This window comes from Lampetra planeri, chromosome 56, assembly GCF_965212315.1.
Source record: "Lampetra planeri chromosome 56, kcLamPlan1.2.h2, whole genome shotgun sequence".
In the NCBI taxonomy this organism is placed as follows: domain Eukaryota; kingdom Metazoa; phylum Chordata; class Hyperoartia; order Petromyzontiformes; family Petromyzontidae; genus Lampetra; species Lampetra planeri.
In genome coordinates, this window is record NC_136162.1 from 521,621 (window position 1) to 547,159 (window position 25,539).

At 51.6% G+C, this 25,539-nt stretch overlaps 1 protein-coding gene across 6 annotated transcripts in view; it reads left to right on the plus strand.

The window, feature by feature from the left end:
* Nucleotides 1-462: 462 nt before the first annotated feature.
* The window catches only part of LOC144735724 (calpain-5-like), a 31,286-nt gene continuing 6,209 nt past the window's right edge, over nucleotides 463-25,539 (plus strand). Inside the window, exons 1-12 of one of the 6 annotated variants that reach the window (XM_078618236.1) lie at nucleotides 463-776; nucleotides 3,711-3,783; nucleotides 9,112-9,298; nucleotides 11,712-11,843; nucleotides 11,988-12,196; nucleotides 15,113-15,305; nucleotides 16,058-16,251; nucleotides 18,593-18,670; nucleotides 20,027-20,077; nucleotides 20,392-20,536; nucleotides 22,206-22,328; nucleotides 23,239-23,435. In XM_078618236.1, coding sequence (XP_078474362.1) covers nucleotides 9,137-9,298; nucleotides 11,712-11,843; nucleotides 11,988-12,196; nucleotides 15,113-15,305; nucleotides 16,058-16,251; nucleotides 18,593-18,670; nucleotides 20,027-20,077; nucleotides 20,392-20,536; nucleotides 22,206-22,328; nucleotides 23,239-23,435 — 1,484 coding nt within the window. In that variant the 5' untranslated portion in view covers nucleotides 463-776; nucleotides 3,711-3,783; nucleotides 9,112-9,136. Of the gene's footprint in view, nucleotides 777-3,710; nucleotides 3,784-8,214; nucleotides 8,507-9,103; nucleotides 9,299-11,711; nucleotides 11,844-11,987; nucleotides 12,197-15,112; nucleotides 15,306-16,057; nucleotides 16,252-18,592; nucleotides 18,671-20,026; nucleotides 20,078-20,391; nucleotides 20,537-22,205; nucleotides 22,329-23,238; nucleotides 23,436-25,539 lie in introns of those variants that run through there. The other 5 variants (XM_078618232.1, XM_078618235.1, XM_078618231.1 and 2 more) reach the window with 5 other exon arrangements.

Below are 25,539 nucleotides of genomic sequence, written 5' to 3' on the forward strand. Positions count from 1 at the left end.
ACACTACACACACTACAGACACTACATACACAATACACACACAATACACACACACACTACATACATACACACACTACACTACACACACTACACACACTACATACACACACACTACAGACACTACATACACACACTACATACACAATACACACACACACACACAATACACACACTACACTACACACACTACACACACTACACACACTACAGACACTACATACACAATACACACACAATACACACACTACACTACACACACTACACACACTACAGACACAATACACACACAATACACACACTACACTACACACACTACACACACTACACACACTACAGACACTACATACACAATACATACACAATACACACACACACTACATACATACACACACTACACTACACACACTACATACACACACCATACACATACACTACATACACACACACACTACATACACACACACTACACACACTACATACACAATACACACACAATACACACACTACACTACATACACTACACACACTACACACACTACACTACATACACTACACACACGCAGACACTCCCAGGGGCTGTGACATTTTCCCGAGGAGCCGAGCCGGTCCGGCGGGTCCCCGGCAGAGCCCCGCACTCGGGGGGGGGGGGCAGCGTGGAGCGGGGCGGCCACACCCGCGGACCCCGGCGTGGAGACCCAACCCCAAGCGGAGCGAGAGGCGTGGGAGCCCCGGTGGTGAGAGAGAGAGAGGAGGAGACGGAGGGCAGAGAGAGGCAGGTGAGTGAGCGAGCGAGCGAGCGCTGGCGGTGTGATGGTGATGGTGGTGATGAGGGTGGTGAGAGTGGTGATGCTTGTGCTGGTGATGGTGGTGGTGGTAATAGTGGTGATGGTGGTGAGGGTGGTGAGGGTGGTGAGGGTGGTGATGGTGGTGATGCTTGCGCTGGTGATGGTGGTGGTGAAAAGTGATGGTGATAGTGGTGATGCTTGTGCTGGTGATGATGGTGGTGGTGATAGTGGTGAGGGTGGTGGTGAATAGTGATGGTGATAGTGGTGAGGGTGGTGATAGTGGTGAGGGTGGTGATGAATAGTGATGATGATGGTGGTGGTGATGATGGTGGTGATAGCAGTGAGGGTGGTGGTGAATAGTGATGACAGTGGTGATTCATGGTGGTGATAGTGGTGGTAATAGTGGTGGTGATGATGGTGGTGATGATGGTGGTGATAGTAGTGAGGGTGGTGGTGAATAGTGATAATAGTGGTGATTCATGGTGGTGATAGTGGTGGTGATAGTGGTGGTAATAGTGGTGGTGATGATGGTGGTGATGATGGTGGTGATAGTAGTGAGGGTGGTGGTGAATAGTGATAATAGTGGTGATTCATGGTGGTGATAGTGGTGGTGATAGTGGTGGTAATAGTGGTGGTGATGATGGTGGTGATGATGGTGGTGATAGTAGTGAGGGTGGTGGTGAATAGTGATAATAGTGGTGATTCATGGTGGTGATAGTGATGATAGTGATAGTGGTGTGGATAGTGATGATAGTGGTGGTGATGATAGTGGTGGTGATGATAGTGGTGGTGATGATAGTGGTGGTGGTGGTGATGACAGTGGTGGTGATGATAGTGGTGGTGATGATAGTGGTGGTGATGATAGTGGTGGTGATGATAGTGGTGGTGATGATAGTGGTGGTGATGATAGTGGTGGTGATTGTGGTAGTCATAGTGGTGGTGATGGTGGTGATTATGATGGTGGTGGGGCGCTGTCGTGTAGCTATTATTGCGCTCCACTATGAACCTGGCGCCCAGAGTTCTATTCCAAATCACGGCCACCAACATCAGTGACGATTATCTCAACCGGTTCCTGGGCCTCCCCTAGGTCGACTTAGCCTCAGATCAGTACCTGGTGTGATATGTAAATCATCACCGCTAGGGAGACAAAGGCGGCCGGGCGTGGTGCTGGCCATCCAACCCATCGTGTGCCGTGCCGCCCTGCAATGATACTGCTACTCGCTACTCACAGCACGTGCCCCAACAGTCTGTTATGTCTCTTTGCTGCCCATTTAATCATCAAAATCAGGGCTCATTAATCTATCGATGTTTTCCGGAACGCTGCCTAGGCTAGCTTGGGGAGGGGGGGGGGTATCGATTATGACACTGGTCAACACACTTTTTCTGGCATAAGGTATTCCAACGGGTTTAAGGTCATTTTGGGGTGCTGATTCCAAATCTGGCATCAGTTTTTGTCTATCACATCATAGATATCAAATATTGCATTTTCAATAAAAACTGCAGAAGAAAAATATTAAATAAATGTGGATATCTACATAAAATGATATTATAAACACACTATCCTAAAAATACAGCACCATATTTTAACACTAAAGCAGTCACTGACTCGCAACAACTTGCAATCATAAGTGACAGAGTTAATTTCGGGTAAAATCAATGAAAATAGGGTATGCCGATAGCATAAAAATGATGTGATAGGGCAAATCTGAGATCAGATTTGGAATCAGTACCCTAAAATTAGTCTAAAACAGCTGCAAAAGTCCAGGCCAGAATTTTTGTTGTTGTTGACCAGTGTTATCGGCGTAAGGCACTAGCACTAGGATACAAACCTTCGTAAATCTTAAAGCACAAACACAACATGGAGTGAGCATTGGGGAAGAGAAGTCGTCTCCTCTGGCGGTCCATTGCCCGTGGTGGTCATTCCACATTTCTATGGCCGGGACCAATCCGCACAAGAGCCACAACACAAGCCCCATTTCTGATTTCTTGGCACAAAGTGACCAATTAGTCCCGCCTGCTTTATCGACCGTGATGATGGTGGTGGTGGCAGCAGTATGGTTGAGAGTGTAATGAATATACTGCTGCTACTGCTGGTGATGATGGTGGTTATGTTAGTGCTGATAATGATACTGTTGCTGCTGCTGATGACTTGCTGATGTTGATAATGATAAAGTTGTTGCTGATATTGACCGTTTATGCTGCTGCTGATGATGATGACACTACCGCTGTTCTATTTGCCGAGTTATGATCGCGGTTGTTTCTGCTACTGCAGCTGGCGATGGGTGCACTTGCTGGTGATGATGATGAAGGGCATGTGGATTTACCGGTTGAATACCAACGGCCTGAGAATACTTGAAGCCGTGGCTATTTTACGGAGTTCAGCCCTGGATAACTCCAGCTGAAGAATCAGGAGGGCAGTTACAGTGACTAACACAGCACCCTATAGGAGCCTTGGTCTGGCTCTGTGAGCCTTGGTGATTAACACTGAACCCTATGGGAGGGAGCCTTGGCCTGGCTCGGTGAGCCTCAGTGATTAACACTGAACCCTATGGGAGGGAGCCTTGGTCTGGCTCGGTGAGCATCGGTGATTAACACGAACCTTTTGGGAGGGAGCCTTGGGCTGGCTCTGTGAGCCTCAGTGATTAACACTGAACCCCATGGGAGGGAGCCTTCGTCTGGCTCTGTGAGCCTCAGTGATTAATACTGAACCCTATGGGAGGGAGCCTTGGTCTGGCTCTGTGAATCTCAGTGACTAGCACTGAACCCTATGGGAAAGAGCCTTGGTATGGCTCTGTGAGCCTCAGGGAGTCGTGATTTATCAATGCAGGTGTGAGTTTCAAAGTTGATGTTGCTGTACGTGTGTATTAATTTGATGGTCTCTCTCTCTCCGCGTAAATCAAATGCAACACCTGACTTGGACCACAGCATCTGTTGGAGGTCACACGAGGAATTCCGACGAGCAGCACCTGTCACAGGCGCCCAGCCACAGCAATCACAGGTGAGTGGAGAGTCTCACGGAGCCAGACTAAGACTCCTCCCTCACGTAGGGTTCGGTGTTCATCACTGAGGCTCACAGAGCCAGACCAAGGCTCTCTCCCATAGGGTTCGGTGTTAATCGCCGAGGCTCACAGAGCCAGACCAAGGCTCCCTCCCATCGGGTTCAGAGTTAATCACTGAGGCTCACAGAGCCAGACTAAGGCTCTCTCCCATAGGGTTCAGTGTTAATCACCGAGGTTCACAGAGCCAGACTAAGGCTCCCTCACGTATGGTTCAGTGTTCATCACCGAGGCTCACAGAGCCAGACTAAGGCTCTCTCCCATAGGGTTCAGTGTTAATCACCGAGGCTCACAGAGCCAGACCAAGGCTCTCTGCCATAGGGTTCATGTGTTAATCACCGAGGCTCACAGAGCCAGACCAAGGCTCTCTCCCATAGGGTTCAGTGTTAATCACCGAGGCTCACAGAGCCAGACTAAGGCTCCCTCACGTATGGTTCAGTGTTCATCACCGAGGCTCACAGAGCCAGACTAAGGCTCCCTCCGATAGGGTTCAGTGTTAATCACTGAGGCTCACAGAGCCAGGCTAAGGCTCACTCCCATAGGGTTCGGTGTTAATCACCGAGGCTCACAGAGCCAGGCTAAGGCTCCCTCCCATAGGGTTCAGTGTTCATCACTGAGGCTCACAGAGCCAGACTAAGGCTCTCTCCCATAGGGTTCAGTGTTCATCACCGAGGCTCACAGAGCCAGACCAAGGCTCTCTGCCATAGGGTTCATGTGTTAATCACCGAGGCTCACAGAGCCAGACCAAGGCTCTCTCCCATAGGGTTCAGTGTTAATCACCGAGGCTCACAGAGCCAGACTAAGGCTCCCTCACGTATGGTTCAGTGTTCATCACCGAGGCTCACAGAGCCAGGCTAAGGCTCCCTCCGATAGGGTTCAGTGTTAATCACTGAGGCTCACAGAGCCAGGCTAAGGCTCACTCCCATAGGGTTCGGTGTTAATCACCGAGGCTCACAGAGCCAGGCTAAGGCTCCCTCCCATAGGGTTCAGTGTTCATCACCGAGGCTCACAGAGCCAGACCAAGGCTCCCGTAGGGTTCAATGGCGATGCCTTCATAAAATGTAACACCAAAATCCTGTACGAGATTTGACGTATAGATTGTACACACACACACACACCCAAACATACTGTAATGTACACACACGTATTGTACACACACAAAACTTACTGTATTGTACACATACTGTCTTGTACACATGTAGTGTTTCGATTTAAAGCTTTCGTGACTGCAGGGATTCATCTTCTTGGTTCTTTCGGTAAAGTCACGAAGAAGGGAAATAATAAAATAATAAAAATAAACATAATAAACGACGTTTTGGCCACAATGCAAGCAGCCGTCCTCAGGTGAAGAACAGGTCTGTCGGAAAGACAGCGTCTGAATGAACACCACCAAGCTTGGCAGCGTATATTTAAGCTGGGTTAGAGGAGGAAGGGCGCCTTGACAAAGGAATTTGCATATCAACAGAGGAATTTAACATATTTATGGCAAATGCTGATATGGGATTAGTCACTACTTGTGGAATGCGTAAGTGTGGGGGGGTCTGAAAGTCATATTATGCCCGTGCATTATGTAGGATTAGCAGCAACAAAGGGAGGAAGTAGGGTTAGCAGTAATAAAGGGAAGGAATTTTAATAGTAAGGAGCTGCAGCAGCCAAACCACCACGTAAAAAACTAAAATATAAACTACGTCAATATCATAAATATACTCTCCAATAAGCTGAGCTACTAACAGTAAGTCATACATTACAATTCTATGTCGCAAAAAATATAATATGCCTCCAGCTAAACGTTTTCCTTACATCACACGGATCTACTCCGTACTATATACTGTGAAAATTGTATTTTATTATGTTTTATTTTTATAATTTTATTATTTCCCTTCTACGTGACTTTACCGAAAGAGCCAAGAAGACATGTAGTGTTGTAAAGGACGGACTAATAAACTTCTTTATGGCAGACACTGTTTATTGTCTTTAGTACACAGTCCCTAACACACACAAAGGGGTATACGGTCCCCTTACCCGTTACCCTGAGGAGGTACAGCCTCCGGACCTTGTACAGCTCCACACTCACGCTTAGCTCCTATTCTAAGGAGGACCTTGCTGTCTATCTAATCTCCCTGCTATCCTAGCGTCCTTCCGGCTTGGACCTAGGGGAGGCAAACGGACCCACCGCTGGCCCGGCGGGTCCCCGACCTCTGGTCGCTCAGGACTTTCGCCCTCACAAGGGCGGGAAGGCTGGGAGCCAGGGTCCTCCCTATCCAGGACCTAATCTCCCCCGAGCACTGGTTACACTGAGCCTCAGCCCTAACAAGGGCTGGAAGGCTTGGTCCAGGGTCCTAGATGTCTTCGGTCGACTTGGGTCTTCGTGTAGCAGAACTGCCCAGAGCTCTCAGTGCTCTGGCTTTTATACCGGTTCGTGGCCGGGTTGTCCAATCCCCGGCCACCTTGTGGAACCCTCCGATTGGTCCTTCCCAATCTGGCGTTTGGATCCTACCTTACCCCCTTTGACCCTGACCGTTTGATAGAGCGGGAAAACCCTGTTTACGATACGCTCTCTCACAGCTTGCGAACAGCGAGTAGTTATCACCACGACACACACATACAGTACACAAACATTGTACACTCACCCATATTTTACGGACGGAGTGACTGTATACAATTATGAGTCATCATAAAAAGTCATTGCACAAATGCAAAGATTCCCGTGTAGTTCATGTCCACTTTTGGGGCAAGTGCTGTTAGCGAGTAGCACCTATGAAGGCCGGCATGGCACACGAGGGGGTGGGTGGCCAGAACCACGCCCGGCCGCCTTTGTCTCCCCAGTGGCGATGTTTACTACACGCCACTGCACCAGGTACTCATTCAAGGCTGAGTCGACCTAGTAGTGGACCAGGACGGGTTCAGATAAATTCGTCACTGGTGTTGGCCGTGATCGGGAATCAAACTCAGGGCGCTAGGGGCCGTCCATAAATGACGTCACGCACCTAGTGGGGGGGGGGGGGGGTCAGATATTTGTGACGATGTGTGACGAGGGGGGGGGGGGTTTGAGAAATGTGACGTCACATCAAAATGCGCAACTTTAAATAAATATAGACAACACGTTCTACTTAATTAAATAAACTTTTTAATAAATGTTTTCTCCTACAACATCAGAGTGCAGCGCCACATTAAATACGCACTACAATGACAATAGTTTAAAGCAATTTGAAGCATGTTTTATATATTTTTTGGGGGGGGGGGGGGCAGAGCTTTGTGACGTCATATTTGTGGGGGGGGGGGTCTGATTTTTTGTGACGCCGTGTGATGAGGGGGGGGGGGGTCATAAATCGTCCAAAATCGCGTGATGTCATTTATGGACGGCCCCTTAGGTTTGTAGCACAGTGTGCTAAGCGCTACACCCACACACACACAGATACACATATAAAGACAAAGATCCCCCAGTTTCGCGTTCAACGGACTGTTAGGGCAAGTGCTGTCCGCGAGCACCTATTGAGGCCGCCACGGTACACACACACACATTCAGACACACATTCAGACACACAACGCAATGTCATCTACATTCTATTGGTTGCCCGCAGCTGATGGTGGAAATTCCACGTTGATATGACAGGGTAAACAAAATAATACAATTACACATTTTTATAAATGAAAATAACAAGGATTTTTTACTCATCCCATCAGCCACACAGCATTCTGGGAGTGCGTTTTTGTAGCAGCGTTGGTTCAACTCTCATTTGGAATTACACAGAAATCATCGCCCCCCTACTGGCAGACTAACGAACAGGGACAGCTTCCACGGGGGGTGCCCCTAAGCTAGACCGCACAGTTGCAATCATCGGCCCCATACTGGCAGCAGAATATTAAACAAAACAAAAAATATTTTTACCACGTAAGGCCCACTGAGCTATGTAGCTCCTCATCAGATGAAGACCTGGGCATCGTGAATGATAGCTCAACGAAGTGGCCTATCACGGGGAGATTTATAGCAGCCAAATATTCTAAATCACATGTCGATTTTAAATGTGGAGGAAAAAACAGGAGGACCCGGAGAAAAACACATGCGATCACAGGGAGAGAGAGATAGAGACGTGGACTCCAGGATCGGGATTGAATCCACGACCTCCCGCATACCAGGCGAGGTAGTTAACATTTAGCCACCGTGGCGCCCCCTTTGCAAATCAGACTCGTCCAATACCGTCAACTTGAGGCCGCCACAAAAACACTGGACGCGGTTTCGACATTCGGGGACTCGTCAGCAGTTGCTGAGGCGTGCAAGAGACGCGATTGTAACACGGCGTGCACCAGAGATCTCTCTCTCCCGCCCGAACGCTTCGCCCCGGATTAACCTCCGCTTTGTCACCCTCTTGCAGCCACGCGATTGGCTTTAATTCCCGGGCGGTGGTTGGAAAATCTCATGACCACACCGGGGGAAGGGCCGATAGGGATCACCCCCACCCACCAACCCCCATGGGTCACACAGCTGCAGCCTCTGGGTCGCCTTCAGGTTGAGTTTTGTACGACCAAAGGAGGAAACCTCACGAGACCCACGATATCGAGGCTCATTCGCACACGTGGCTGACTGACTGAGTCGGTGAGTGATTCGAGTTGCTGAATGTATGCTGAACTTCTTTCGTGCTGATCTGGAAGTTAATGGCTGAGTGGGTGAGTCATTGTGAGTCGGTGAATGACTGAGTGGCTGAATGACTGAATGTTTGGGTTAGTGACTGAGTGGTTGAATAACCGGGTGGGCGGGTGATTGAGCGAGGCAATGAGCGAATTAAAGTTTACGTAATCATTGGAAAGATGTTATTAACCATGTAAAAAAGATTTAACTACGCATATTTGTACCATCTTATTTGACAGGTACTATTCTACTTTACCGAGTGTTGACATCCCCAGCGTTTACCAGTGTTGCTTACTTCTATGCTTATTATCAGCTAACACCGGCCACAACCATGAGCCGATGTGCATCATTGTTCTCTCTTAGCCCCGCCCCCCAGGCCCATCAGGCCATCCCCTGACTACCACATTCAGATAAGCCCCTCCCCCCCTCCCCCTTAACTTGTATTGAAGAGCTTGTCTCTTGGATTTTTCCTCACTTGATACAGTAAATTCAGCTGTGACGGTCCCACCTGATGACGGAGACTTGTGTTGCCCCCGAAACGTCGTGATTTATTATTTTATTTCTATTATTTATTATAATTTTTTTACCTACGTGACTTTACCGATCTCAGAGTATTAAGTGTACGTGTCTGTGAGCCCTCTAGGACCGCCGTGGTAGCCCCCGCTGCGATGCCGGCAGCGCGACCGTACCGCGACCAGAGCTACGCGGCACTGCGCAAGGGGTGCCTTGGGCGCCGGGAGCTCTTCACGGACCCGCACTTCCCGCACGTCAACGCGTCGCTCTTCTACCAGAAGAGCCCCCCCGGGGAGATCGTGTGGAAGCGGCCCGGGGTTTGTGTACACACGGGCACGCGCACACACGAGACAAATATTGTAATAGGTTTTTACCCTTTCATCTGGTACAAAACTGACACCTTTATACAAGGGATCATGTTTGCAATAACCACAACACAAGCAGTCAAAATGCAAACAAAAATAAACAACTCTGATAATGATATGCACTGTCCTTGAAGTTGATTGGTCCACACCCGAGACAGCTTTTCTTAGAGCCTAGTCTCACATGGTGTTGGACCAGATGACGCCAAAAGGCTCCTTTTGGTGTAATCTGGTGTCATATGGTCCAACACCATGTGAGACTAGGCTCTAAGAAAAGCTGTCTCGGGTGTGGACCAATCAACTTCAAGGACAATGCATATCATTATCAGAGTTGTTTATTTTTGTTTGCATTTTGACTGCTTGTGTTGTGGTTATTGCAAACATGATCCCTTGTATAAAGGTGTCAGTTTTGTACCAGTTGAAAGGGTAAAAACCTATTACTATATTTTGCCACTGGTAAAGGAGACCTCGTAGTGAGACAAAGATTCCCCCGCAAGCCTCTCGCTTTCGTGACTGCAGGGATTCATCTTCTTGGTTCTTTCGGTTAAGTCACGTAGAAGGGAAGTAATAAAATAATAAAAATAAAACATAATAAAATAATTCTCACGACGTTTCGGCCACAACGCAAGCAGCCGTCCTCAGGACGGATGCTTGCGTTGTGGCCGAAACGTACCTTCTACGTGCCTTCTACGTGACTTTACCGAAAGAACCAAGAAGATGATATCACCATTCTTTAAGACTCCTGGGTAGGCTGGGCCATCTTCGACTTACGATATTTCCGACTTACGATGGGGTCGTCGTAACGCATCTCCGTCGTAAGTAGAGGACTACCACTCAGTTGAAGCTGAGTGGAGCTAGGGGAGGCCCATGACTGGCTCATACAATCGTCCACTGGTGTTGGCTGCGAGCGGGAATCGAACCCGGGTCGCCGGGTTGGTAGCGCAGCGCTCTGCTGCACTACTGCTCTGCAGCACTACCGCTCATCTCAGTGACACACACGCACACTACGAGACACACACGCTACTAAACACACATGCACTAATAGACGCACATGCACTACTAGACACTTATTCCCGTTCATTAATATGACATAAAAGCTTTTACTGTTCAATTGATCTGCACGCTCACGTCTGCCCGCAGTAGCTTCCACGCGCACTCAGCGATTGACGCGAGAGGCGCCATTGCCTTGCGGGAAAAGCTTTTAGAGTCCACACTTGTAGAGTTGGCGGTGGTGGTGGTGGTGGTGACGGTGTTTGGGAGCGGTGGCGCAGCGGTTAGCGCTGTACTGCAATACGAACCTGGCCACCCGAATTTGATTCCTACTCACGGCCACCACCAACACCAGTGACGATTACCTGAACGGGTTCTGGGCCTCCTCTAGGTCTACTCAGCTTCAAATCAGTACCCGGTGTGGTGTAAATATCGCCACTGGGGAGACAAAGGCGGTCGGGCGTGGTGCTGCCAATCCACTCCCTCGTGTGCCGTGCCAGCCCTCATAGGTACTACTCGTTAACGGCACTTGCCCCAACAGTCTGTTTCATTCTATATTGGGACTCTTTGGTTGGTGGTGGTGATGGTACAGATCGCGATAATTGTGGTGTTAGTTGTGGTGGTGCTGACATTGATGCTGATAATGCTGATGATGGGACTTTTATTTTTTACGATCTGGACAAAGTCCCTTTGGTGAGCTCCTCCAGCAGGCAAGGCTGCTTTGGCTGGGTTATGTAGTCGCATGCCCAGCCACCGCTTGCCTAAACAGCTTTTGTTCGGCCGGATAGAGGGGGCTAAACGGGCGTGGCACGGGCTTGAGAAGAGATGGAGTGATGTGGAGCTGAGTGGACTTGCCGATGACTGGTACCAGCGGTGTCAAGATCAGCCTCTGTGGAGGAGGCTCGTGAAGGACGCTACTGGGCAGTTGGAGGCAGTCGCCCTCCAACAACAACGGAGGGCGGAGGAGCGATGCTCACAACAACGAGCGGAGCGCTGGGTGGCTAAAGCACAGCAAGTTGGCACAGTAGGGGGCACAGGTGGTGCATCAGCCAGTCATCTCAGTCAGTCGACCCGTGGCACCTGGGTCTGCCCAGTGACCTCCTGCCAGCGGGCGTGTTCGACACTTGACACGGGTTCAACGTGCACATGGCCTGGCACAAGCGTCGTGGTGACCACACCGCCACTTAGTGGCGAATAGCCATTGTTGTTGTTGTAGATGTGCACAGCAGCTGCGTTAGGGCCCATGTCTGTCATAATAATGGTAGCATTGTTGCTGGTAATGCTGATGATGATACTGCTGATGATCCTCCTGCTGATGTTGATGCTGCTGCCGATGATGATGCTGATGTTGATGATGCTGACGACGATGTGCACTCAGGAGCTGTGCAATGACCCGCATCTCTTCGTCGATGGCATCAGCGCCCACGACCTACAGCAGGGCTCCCTGGGGAACTGCTGGTTCGTGGCGGCCTCCTCCTGCCTCACCCTGCACCAGGAGCTCTGGACCAAGGTGAGCAGCAGCAGCAGCTGCAGCATAAGTTGCAACTCCCCTCACCCCACAGAACCCTACCCCTAACCCATGACTGATAACCCTAACCCTAACAGATCCCCTAACTGCGCCCCCCCCTCTCCCGTGCCCCCCCCCCCCTCCCAGGTGATCCCCGACCACAAGGACCAGGAGTGGGACCCGGCGCACCCCGAGAAGTACGCGGGGATCTTCCACTTCCGCTTCTGGCGGTTTGGCGAGTGGGTGGACGTGGTGGTGGACGACTCGCTGCCCACGCACCGCGGCCGGCTGCTCTTCTGCCACTCGAACACCAGCAACGAGTTCTGGTCGGCGCTCCTGGAGAAGGCCTACGCCAAGTGAGTGGGAGGGGGGGGGGGGGTTGGGGGGTGGGTGGCCCAGGAGGGCTCGGGGGGGGGGTCTTCTCGTGCTGATGCCACCACAACTGAAAGTGTTTTATCCACTGTCGTGCTCATGGTGATGCAGTGGATAGACCATGGCTCATGGTGATGATGATAGGGCCAGCAGTGAATAGACCATGGCTGATAGTGATGATACGGCTAGCAGTGGATAGACCATAGCTCATGGTGATATGGCCAGCAGTGAATATACCATGGCTCGTGGTGATGTGGCCCAGTCTGTAGTACTGGTGAGGTCCCCCAAGGTGCCCAACTTGCCCTGTATGTTGACCTATGAGCTTCCCGCTCACAGTGTGAGTGAGTGGGTGGGTCGGTCAGTGGGTGGGTCGGTCAGTGGGTGGGTGAATACATAAGTGGGTGAGTGAGTACATGAATGGGTGGGTGGGCGAGTTGCTAGACACGAGTGTTTGCGTGTCCGGTGCGAGAGAGATCTAATCCCCATGATAGAAACTACGATGTGGGACGAGGAGTGGGGGGGAGGGGCGGCGGGGGGGGAAGATGGTAGTATGGAGATGGAGAAGCGATTGATGAGTTGATGGGGCGGGGGTGGTGACGGGTGATAGTTGGAGCGATGATACGAACTTAGAGATGATCGTTATTGACTACGTAATAACCCGATCGCCCATTGCGCGATCGCCATCTCGGGGATGATGCCAATTGGTCAGGCGGAGCAGCCGTTGACGATCCATCGACCATTGGTCCATTCAAACCAGCGAGCATCGGATTGGCTGGGGAGGGGGGACCGAGATAGGATGTAAGCAGGAGTTTCAAGTTTTAAGGAGGATATCGATCGTGAGAGGCCAGAGTGTGGGGGTCCATTGGAGATCTCCCTGCAGGATAGACTGCTGATGTGATGGCATGCGGACACAGCAAAGGGTCAGCGACCCGACTCTGCGTGTGCTGGGCTCTCTGTCTGCCACACATGGCGTCCATGCGTGTCTATGCCTCGGCTATTTCCGTGCCCCCCCCCCCCCCCATTGTATGTATGCTTGCGTGTTGAACTTCTTTCGCACCGTACGTAGTCAACCGTGATAATCGGAGGTGCGGGAAGAGTGGATGTAGGGGTGGTCGTCTGGTGGTATAGTGCTGGTGATGGTGGTAGTCGTGGATGTAGTGATGGTGGTGTGCTGTTGGTGGTATAGGGGTGTATGTATGTTGAACTTCTTTTGCACCGTACCTAGCCAATCATGCTTATCATAGGTGCGGGGGGAAGGACAACAAACTAGATACAAAATGCAGTTCTAAAGAAGTAAGTTTTCAATCTTGATTATTTAAAAGGGCACAGCTCCTAGTGGTTTCCTAATGTCAGAAGGAAGAGCATTCCAGACGGCCGCAGAAGCGTATATGAAAGCGCGTGATGCAGCAACCGTCTTTATTCGATGGCTAGCCAAAAGCCGCTGCGAGGATGGCCGAAGTTTGTGTAATGATATGTACTCCTTGATGAGATCAGCAAGGTATTGTGGTTAATTTATGGCAAGCACTTTTTTATAATGAGTGCGACCTTATAAGGTATTCGTTTGGCAACCGATAGCCAATGCAGCTCGGCAAGTACTGGACGGACACGGTCGGATCTTGCAGCACCCCGTCACGACACACGCCAGAGAATTGTGTACACACCGCAGCTTGGTAATGTTTTTGCCAGACATCCCGTAGAGTAGTGATTTGCAACAATCGTGCCTTGTAGACACCACGCTACACGCCTACGTGTTGGCTGTCACGACTCAGTCGTGGTTTGAATGTGCCGTGGATCCCTCTTGTTGCAGTCCCCATATCTGTAACCTTGAGCAACTCCGTCTCGCTCTTCTTCGTGCCTATATACCCTAGTGCTCGCGTCTTTGTCCGTGTACCCACCACCATATCCCTGTTCCTTTGTCCCCATGTCTCTGCATCCCGTGTTTTCATATCTCCACGTTATTTTGTCCTTGGTTCCCCATGTCTTCATATCTCCGTGTCCCTGTGTGGCCTTGTCTTCATGTCCCCCGTGTCTTCATATCTCTATGTCCCCTTGTCTCCATGTCCCTCCTGTGTCACGGTGGCGAGATGTCAACTCCTTCGCCTGGTATGCAGAAGGTCGTGGATTCAATCACAATCCTGAAGTCCGCATCTTTCTCTGTCTCCCTGTGATCGCGTGTGTTTTTCTCCGGGTCCTCCGGTTTTTCCCTCCACATTTAGAATCAACATGTGGTTTAGAGTATTGGCTGCGATAAATTTCCACATGACGATGAGCCACTTCGTTGGGCTATCATTTGTGAGAGCCAGCTTGCTTCTGAAAAAAAAGCTATATAGCTGGGAGGGCTTTACCTGCAAAATAAAATAGTTCAGTTTTAGTTTAGTCTATGGGTCTCTGTATCTCTATGGGTCTCCATGTTTCTCTCTGCGTCTTTATGCATCTCTATGGGTCTCTATGTATCTCTACGGGTCTCTGTATCTGTATGGATCTCTCTGCATCTCTATGTATTAGAGTATTTGGCCGCTGCTATCATTGGGCTATCATTTATGATGGTCAGGTCGTTTATGAAGAAGAGCTACGGAGCTCAGGGTGCCGCGATGGCGAGATGTTAACTACCTCGCCTGGTGTACAGGAGGTTGTGGGTTTGCTCCTGGATTTGTGTGTTGTCCCTGTGGTCACGTGGATTTCTCTCCAGGTCCTCCAATTTGTTCCCCCACACTTAAAACCAACATGATGTGTTTATATTATTTTGCTATAAATTTCCACACAGCCTATCATTTTTGATGGCCAGGTCGCTTCTGAAAAATAACTACACAGCTCAGTGGGCCTTACCTGGTAAAATACAAATTCTTTATATTTCATTAGTTTTATCGTCCATCATCCCACCGCGTGTGCCACGCCCCCAGGCTGTGCGGCTGCTACGAGGCGCTGGATGGCGGCAACACGAGCGACGCCCTCGTGGACTTCACGGGCGGCGTCTCCGAGTCCATCGACCTGGCCGAGGAGAAGTTCTCTGAGAAGGACGCGGAGAGAGCTGCGCTCTTCAGCAGCATGCTCAAGGCCTACGGGCGCGGCGGGCTGCTCAGCTGTTCCATACGCGTGAGCGCCAAGCCCCACCGCCGCCACCGCAACCACCATAACCACCACAACCACAGCGGCCGTGATCGTGACAACGGCAATCGTAACAACGGCGGTCGTAACAGCGGCGGTCGTAACGGCGATCGTAATAATCGCAATTGTAACAACGATGGTCGTAATGGCGGTCGTCACAACGGCGGTCGTCACACAGGCGGTCGCAACAACCGCGGTCGTAACAACGGAAATCGTAACTGCGGAAATCGTAACAACCGCGATCTTAACAACGCTGATCGTAATAACCACAATCTTAACAACCGCGATCATAACCTCAACCACAGTCATAACCATACCCACAATCTCAACGATAGCCACTGTCATAATGAAAACCGCAATCATTACCGCAATCATAACCTAATCCTAATTGCAACCGAAATCATAACCACAATCATAACCAACGTCTCTGTGTATGGTATGTTCCTGTGTTAACAGTACTGTATTAATGTTAATCATGTTTTGGTGTTACCGTGGTAACAATGGTGTTACCGTAGGATCTGGCCTCCACAGAGATGGAGGTGTGCCTGGGCTGTGGCCTAGTTCTGGGCTAGGCTAACAGTGTTACCGTGGTGTTACCGTGGTAACTGCAGTGTTACCATAGGCTCTGGCCTCGACGGAGATGGAGGCACGCCTGGACTGCGGCCTAGTGAAGGGCCAGGCTCACAATGTCACTGTGGTGTTACTGTGGTGTTACCATGGTAACCGTGGTATTACCATAGGCTCTGGCCTCGACGGAGATGGAGGCGCGCCTGGACTGCGGCCTGGTGAAGGGTCACGCGTACTCGGTGACCGCCGTGCGCCGCGTGCGGCTAGGCGAGGGCCTAGTCGCGTTCTTCCGCGCGGAGCGCCTCAACATGATCCGCATGCGCAACCCCTGGGGCGAGAAGGAGTGGAACGGGGCCTGGAGTGATGGGTGAGCATGCGCCTCACCAACACTCACCTGACCAGACACTCGCCCCTCCAGACGCCCACCTGTAGAGACACTCACCTGTCCAGACACCTATATAGACACCTGTACACACACTCACCGCTACACTCACTCACGCGTGCTCACACTCACTCACCCGTACACACACTCACTCACCTGTACACACACTCACCACTACATTCACTCACCCGTGTCCACACTCACTCGCCCGTACGCACACTCATTCACCCGTGCTTCTACTCACTCCCCCATACACACACTCACCGCCACACTCACTCCCCCATACACACACTCACCGCCACACTCACTCACCCATGCTGACACCCACCCGTGCTGAAACTCACCCACCCATGCTCATACTCGCTCACCTGCAAACACACTCACCGCTACACCCACTCACCTGTGCTCACACTCACCCATACACACATTCACCTCCACACTCACCTGTATGCCTACTCAGCACTACACTCACTCACCCGTGCTCACACTCACAGCTACACCCACTCACCCAAGCTTACACTCGCCCACCCGTATGCACACTCACCGCTTTACTCACTGCTACACTCAGTCACCCGTGCTCACACTCACTCACTCACCGGTGCTTACACTCACTCACCCGTGCAACAACAACAACCGCCATTCGCCACTAAGTGGCGGTGACGTCATTACGATGCTTGAACCAAGCTATGTGCACGTTGAGGCCACGTGAAGTGTCGAACGCCCGCTGGCACGAGGTCACGGGGCAGACCCAGGTGCCACGGGTCGACTGACTGAGATGACTGGCTGATGCACCACCTGTGCCCCCTACTGTGCCAACTTGCTGTGCATTAGCCACCCGGCGCTCCGCTCGTGGTTCTGAGCGTCAATCCTCCGCCCTCCATTGTTGTTGGAGGGCGACTGCCTCCAACTGCCCAGTAGTGTCCTTCACGAGCCTCCTCCACAGAGGCCGATCTTGACACCGCTGGTACCAGTCATCGGCAAGTCCACTCAGCTCCACATCCTTCTGTACCACATCACTCCATCTCTTTTCTAGCCCGTGCCACGCTCGTTTAGCCCCCTCGATCCGGCCAAACAAAAGCTGGCCCGTCCGGACCTGGCCCTCAGAAGGACATCAGGCCGAGGGAACCTCAGGGTCCTAACCCCACGACCACTGGCACCGCACTGAGCCCCGGCCCTTAGAAGGACATCGGTGGCTTGGGTTCCAGGGTCTTCTTCTCCAGGCGGCTTCTGACTTCGGCTTGAGGCAAACTCCCTCGCGCTCTCAAGGACCCGCATTATATACTCTTTCTCCCTGAGGGGCGGGGTTCTGTGGGATCGTAGCTTCCCCCAGCCCCCTCCCCTCAGAGGGGTTCTAACTGCCGTTGGCCCAACCGGTCCGGACCGGGTTCTACCGCTCCCCACCGAGGGGCGGGGGATTCTGTGGGATCGTAGACACTGCCCACAGCCCCCTCCCCCCGGCGGGTCCCGGCCAGGAGTACACAACTATACCATATACTATACCGTAAGCATCCCCTGGTTCTGGCGCGCGTGTGTGTCAACATGACCACCACACCACTATGGGTTTTAATGGTTTTCTGGGTGTACACCCACCACCGGAGTGGAAGAGTGGCAGGCGCATCTTGATGACTAGTCGATGGCAGATCAGCTCCACGGTAGGTCCTGGTGTCAAGGACATGGGCCCGCATTCGCTGTTCTGTCACGATGTCGTCCAGCAGATGTTCTTGCTTGGACCCGGCATGTATCCATGATGTTGTGTGGATGCGCCAATGCCGGAACATCGTGTTGGTAGTTACAAGCCCATGGGGCTGCACAAAAATCTAGCAGCCTCCTGCCGTTTTTGTTGATCTGATCTGGCCCATGCCTTCCAATCACTCCAGACCAGGTGCCAGCATCATGACCAGCTTGGGCATTGAAGTCACCCAACAATATGACTCTATCCCGAGGCGCCACTTTAGCTAGCACCTGTCTCACTCACCGCTACACTCATTCACCCGTACGCCCACTCACCGCTATACTCATTCACCGCTACACTCACCCACCCATGCTCACTCACTGCTACACTCGCCCACCTGTGCTCACACTCGCCGCTAAACCTGTACGATCATTCACCGACGCAAGTGCTCGTGATAACACTCCCTCCTCCTGTCCTCCCTCCCCTGCCCTTCTCCCTGCCCTTAACTTCACCTCTCCCTTCCTGACCCTGCCCCCACCCCCTGCCCCCCACTGCCCCCTCCCCCCCTCCCTCTGCATCTCCCCCTGCCCCCACCCCCTCCCTCTGCCCCTCCCCCTCACCTTGCTCCCCCCCTGCCCCCTCCCCCTGACCCAGCTCCGAGGAGTGGGCTCGTGTCAACAAAGGCGAGAGAGAGAAGCTCGGCGTCACCGTTTCCGATGACGGAGAGTTTTGGTAAAAATAAAACACTCAGCAGAACCCACACCTAGGTTGACTCAGCCTTAAATAAACACCCAGCACGCTGGGGAGGCGAAGGTGGCAGGGCGGGCGTGGTGCTGGCTACACGTGTGTGTGTATGGACATGTGTGTGTGTACACGTGTGTGTACACGTGTGTGTACACGTGTGTGTGTACACGTGTGTGTGTACACGTGTGTGTGTGTGTGTACACGTGTGTGTGTGTGTGTACACGTGTGTGTGTGTATACACGGTGGTGTAGCGGTTAGCGCGCTGCGCTACGAACCTGGCGACCCGAGATCAATTCCCGCTCACAGCCATCAACACCGGTGACGATTATCTGCACCAATCCTGGGCCTTCCCTAGGTTGACTCAGCCTAAAATGAGTACCTGGTGAGGTGTGTAAACATCTCCACTCGGGAGACAAAGGCGGCCGGGCGTGGTGTTGGCCACCCACCCCCTCGTGTGTCATGCCGGCCTTCATAGGTGCTCGCTCACAGCACTTGCCCCAACAGTCTGTTAAGGCTATACGGGGAAATGTTTTCTTTATTTATACATGTGTGTGTATGAGTGTATGTGTGTGGGGCAGTTGAGGAGAGAGTGGAGAGGTTTCCATACCTGGGCAGTGTGCTTATGACCAGCTGCGGTTTGACAGCAGAGGTCTCGCTCCGAATCAGTCGAGCGGCATTGTCTTTTCATTGGGTCCATGAATCGAGTACCAACCACGTTGCCGCAAAGGTAACAGCGGTTGTCCTGTGGAGAGGCTCTCCTCCCTCCATCATAGGAATATGGAATTTCCACCACTGGTTCTGCGGGGCTTTAAACGGGCGATGAGCACCAATGCCTCGATGCTCGTTGGAGCCACAGGAGATCACTTTGACGCATTTCGCTTCATTAACTGTGAAGCTATCACCATCGTCAACCGTGGTCAGTCCATTGCTGGATGAAGGCCTCCTCAAGGCGGCACCATGTCTCGTGATACAGCACAAGGCCAAGATCCCACCGTGTAGAGTTCACAGACTGCTGGGGCAAGTGCTGTTAGGGAGTAGGGGTGGGTGGCCAGCATCATGCCCGGCCGCCTTTGTCCCCTCGGTGGCAATGTTTACACACCTCACCAGGTACTCATTTGAGGCTGAGTCGATCTAGGGGAGGCCCAGGACCGGTTCAGACATCCGTCACTAGTGTTGATGGTCGTGGGCGGGAATAGAACTTGCACGCACACCAATAGTTCAACAAACACGCATGCACACACACTCAGTTCTTATAACACCGACTGCTCGTTTTGTGTAGTAACATTGACGAATCTGGGGGTCTCTCTCCCTCCCCCCACCACCACCTCACCGCCGCTCCCCTAGGATGACGTTTGATGATTGGTGCAAGCACTTTACAGACCTCGTGCTTTGTCGGTGAGTGGCATCATCATCATCATCACATGTCTTTGTGCCTCATCAACACATCATACCAGTCCCTGTGTCTCTGTGTCTCTGTGTCCCCGTATCGTCTCTGTGTTTCAGCATCATCAACACGTCGTACCTGTCCCCGTGTCTCCGTGACTCTGTCTCCCTGTCTTCGTCTCTCCGTGTCCCCATGTCTATGTGTCTCTGTGTCCCCATGTCTCAAGATCCCCGTGTCTCTGCATCATTAACACGTCGTACCTACCCCCGTGTCTCCATATCCTCGCCTCTCAATGTCTCCTTGTCCCCGTTTCCCCGCGTCTCAGCATCATCAACACCTCGTACTTCAGCTTCCACAAGACGTGGGAGGAGGTGATGCTGCGGGGCCAGTGGCGTCACCACGACGACCCCCACACCAATCGCGCGGGCGGCTGCATCAACGACCGCACGCTCTTCCTGCAAAACCCACAGGCATGGGGGGCAGGGGGGGCACATTGGGGGGGCGGGAGGGGGGGAACGGGAGACATGGTGGCACACGGAGACATGGGAGACACAGGGATGCGCGGAGGAGCATGGACTTGGGAACACATGGGGGGCATGGGGGGGGGGGCATACGGGAGACACGGAGTAACCTGGTCATGCATGCGGTGATGCTGCTGCTGATAATGATATTAATACTGCTGATGCTGATGACGATGATATTAATGCTATATCATGGGACCTTTTTGCTAGTATCACCACAAGTACCGTGTGATTAATGCAGACTTGATTCATTGCAAGAGGTATCTCTTTGGTTATTTTTTTTTGGTTCTTTTGGTAAAGTCACGTAGAATTTTTTTTAAATGAAATAATAGCATACAACGTTTAGATTGCAACACAAGCAACCATCATCGGGTACAAATGAATGAGAAAACAAACATAGTGAAGTGAGTCCAACTGAGTCGCAGACGTTGTCTTGGGAGCAACACTTTTTATTCAATAAATCAACATAACACAACACAACCTACACTTGGGTGTTGAATGCCGATCTCACCACGCTACGGCAGAACTAGACACTGTTCGCTATCCCAGCCCCAGCCCGGGCGTCATATCGGCCCGGGCTGGGGCTGGCTCCGCCCCTCGCCCCGCCCACCTTCTAGATCTCTCGAGCTCTTTCCCGAAGGCTCCCCGAGAGCTCCTCTATACCACGTGACCGCCCAGCGGCCCCCTTCCACCGGTGGCCCCCCTCCAACATCATCCAGGTCACTTGTCGGCAGGTCAACCGGCGTATCATGCCCCAACGTAACCCTGGCTGGCTGACACCCCCTCTCGCTTTCTCACTGGGAGCCTGCACCTCACACTGTACGTGGTGCCTCGCTAGGGCTGGTACTACACCCAGTAAGCGGGCTGCACGTAATGCCAACACATTATCCGCCGTGGCTTGGTAAGCCCGGCACCACACAGTGACAATCACAGTCACTACAATAGTAAACTTGGAGATATAATGCAATACAACACAGAGAGTCGGCCAATACAACAGTCAACACCCCACCTGGTTGATTACGTTCCTCCAAAGATTGTTCCAGAGACTCACACATAGGCACACAGAAAGACGTCTCTGTGTCGAGGCCTTAAAAAGAGAGAGGGGGGGGGGGCAGAGGGGGAGTTGTGTGGAATTCCTGCCCAAAGCGGACGGACGAGCTGGGCACTGTGTGAGTCTTTCTCTGCTTGTGTGTCCATCTGTCTGTGTGTCTATGTTTTGTCTCTCTCTCAAATTTAGCAATCTTTGGAGGAACGCAATCAACCAGGTTGGGTGTTGACTTGTGTTGGCCGTCTCTCGGTGTTGTATTGCATTGTATTTCCAAGCTCACTATGTTTATTTTCTCATTCATTTGTACCTGATGATGGTTGCTTGTGTTGCAATCGAAACGTCGTATTCTATTATTTAATTTAATTTCTTTCTACGTGACTTTACCGAAAGAACCAAAGAATAACATCTATTTGGTGTTTGAACATCTTCACACAACTGTTGTACTATTGCCAGAAAGGGTAAAACCTACCTATTCTTATTTTTCACACGATGATAATAATGCTGCTTCTGATGACGCCGATGGCGATGTTAACGCTGCCCGATGCAACTGCCACCACCTTGCGAGCACAGTTCGTGTTCGACGTGAAGAAGGAGACGGACGCCATCCTCGTGTCCCTGCAGCAGCGCGACCGCCGGGAGCACCGCAAGGAGGGCGCCGGAGAGAACCTGGCCATGGGCCTCGAGATATTCAGGGTACGGGGCCCGCTCCACCCCTAACACTAACGCCAGCACCTGGACATGGGCCACGAGATATTCAGGGTACGGGGCCCCCTCCACCCCTAACACTAACGCCACCACCTGGCCATGGGCCTCTAGATATTCAGGGTACGGGGCCCCTCCACCCCTAACACTAACGCCACCACCTGGCCATGGGCCTCGAGATATTCAGGGTACGGGGCCCCCGCCACCCCTAACACTAACGCCAGCACCTGGACATGGGCCTCGAGATATTCAGGGTACGGGGCCCACTCCACCCCTAACACTAACGCCACCACCTGGCCATGGGCCTCGAGATATTCAGGGTACGGGGCCCCCTGCACCCCTAACACTAACGCCAGCACCTGGACATGGGCCTCGAGATATTCAGGGTACGGGGCCCACTCCACCCCTAACACTAACGCCACCACCTGGCCATGGGCCTCGAGATATTCAGGGTACGGGGCCCCCGCCACCCCTAACACTAACGCCAGCACCTGGACATGGGCCTCGAGATATTCAGGGTACGGGGCCCACTCCACCCCTAACACTAATGCCACCACCTGGCCATGGGCCTCGAGATATTCAGGGTACGGGGCCCCCTGCACCCCTAACACTAACGCCAGCACCTGCCCATGGGCCTCGAGATATTCAGAACCGGTTTTTGACCACCCCTCGGTCAACTCAACCACAAATGAGTACGTGGTCCGGTGTGTAGTTAACATCCGCGTGGTGGTGGTACCCACCCGACCACCCCACTCCGTGTGACGGCCTTCATAGGCGGCCGTTACTCATGAAGAGAGCACTTACCCCTACAGTCTGTTAAGGGCTACACGGGGTGGTGGTGGTGGGCGCTGGTAGTGGGGGGTGTCAGTGGGGATCCACCTTCTGCCTTTAACCTCCGCAGGTGGAGCAGAACCGCAAGTACCGCGTGCACACGATCCAGGAGAAGATGGCCGAGTCGGTGTACATCAACTCATGCAGCGTGTTGATGCGCAAGGAGCTGCCGCAGGGCCGCTATGTGGTGGTGCCCACCACCTTCCAGCCGGCAGAGGAGGGAGACTTCCTCCTCCGCGTCTTCACCGACGTCAAGTCCCAGTGCCGGTAACTAGCCGCCGGGAGCGGGAGGGGGGGACCTCGGGGTGGGGGATGTGGGGATGTGGGGGGTGGAGGAGTGGGCGGTTCTGCGATTTTAAGCGTTTTAAATATGCCCCCCCCGCACCTGCTAGTTAAATACTCCCCCCCCCTATTGAAATAGGCCCCACTGGTTAAATACTCCCCCCTATTGAAATAGGCCCCACTGGTTAAATACTCCCCCCTATTGAAATAGGCCCCACTGGTTAAATACTCCCCCTATTGAAATAGGCCCCACTGGTTAAATACTCCCCCCTATTGAAATAGGCCCCACTGGTTAAATACTCCCCCCTATTTAAATAGGCCCCACTGGTTAAATACTCCCCCTATTGAAATAGGCCCCACTGGTTAAATACTCCCCCTATTGAAATAGGCCCCACTGGTTAAATACTCCCCCTATTTAAATAGGCCCCACTGGTTAAATACTGCCCCCTATTGAAATAGGACCCACTGGTTAAATACTCCCCCTATTGAAATAGGCCCCACTGGTTAAATACTGCCCCCTATTTAAATAGGCCCCACTGGTTAAATACTCCCCCTATTGAAATAGGCCCCACTGGTTAAATACTCCCCCCTATTTAAATAGGCCCCACTGGTTAAATACTCCCCCTATTTAAATAGGCCCCACTGGTTAAATACTGCCCCCTATTGAAATAGGACCCACTGGTTAAATACTCCCCCTATTTAAATAGGCCCCACTGGTTAAATACTCCCCCCTATTTAAATAGGCCCCACTGGTTAAATACTCCCCCTATTGAAATAGGACCCACTGGTTAAATACTCCCCCTATTTAAATAGGACCCACTGGTTAAATACTCCCCCTATTTAAATAGGACCCACTGGTTAAATACTCCCCCTATTTAAATAGGACCCACTGGTTAAATACTCCCCCTATTTAAATAGGACCCACTGGTTAAATACTCCCCCCTATTGAAATAGGCCCCACTGGTTAAATACTCCCCCCTATTTAAATAGGACCCACTGGTTAAATACTCCCCCTATTTAAATAGGACCCACTGGTTAAATACTCCCCCTATTTAAATAGGACCCACTGGTTAAATACTCCCCCCTATTGAAATAGGCCCCACTGGTTAAATACTCCCCCCTATTTAAATAGGACCCACTGGTTAAATACTCCCCCTATTTAAATAGGACCCACTGGTTAAATACTCCCCCTATTTAAATAGGACCCACTGGTTAAATACTCCCCCCTATTTAAATAGGACCTCCTAGTTAAATACTCCCCCTATTTAAATAGGACCTCCTAGTTAAATACTCCCCCTATTTAAATAGGCCCCACTAGTTAAATACTGCCCCCTATTTAAATAGGACCTCCTAGTTAAATACTCCCCCTATTTAAATAGGACCCCTCCCCCTGATTATCCCCCCCAATTATGTAGCCCCCACCCCTATTGAAATAGGGCCACCCCCGCATTCATAAAGCAAAAGCCATTCAATCTGCGTCCTCCGTGACGTCACTTAAGTAATCACCGGCCATATCAAGAATGGAATAGATCTTACCTATAAGAGTCAATTGTTGTCTGTCTGTCTATCTGCGCACACCTTGCAATGCTTTTAACTAACTAATGGTTGGGTTTACACTTCAACAAAGTACACAGATACAACGCTAAGCCCCCACTATTTGTTTTTCCCCTCCGTCAAATGTAAACTAATTCAATCACATTTTATAACTTTATTATTACGCTGATCGCGGCGCCAAAGCACGCATCTGCGCATGCGCGGAAACGCTGACTCGTGGTTGCCCCTGGCAACGCACACGAGCTCGCTCAGCGGTGACGTGAGCTTGGTTCTCCTTCGCGATAAAATGGCGAAAAATAGCACCGAAGCACAACACTGAGGTCAATTCTGAACCGTGTGTCCTCTTCTCCCCCCCCCACTACCTCAATGTACGGTTACTACTATAGATTTAGTAAATACTACCACAGAGTCGGTCTATACTACTGCAGTCAAAAGATGCTACAGTAGTGTCGGTACATACTACAATGGAGTCGGTAGATATTACTACAGTCAGTAGATATGACTGTAGACTCACTAAATACTACTATAGAGTCAA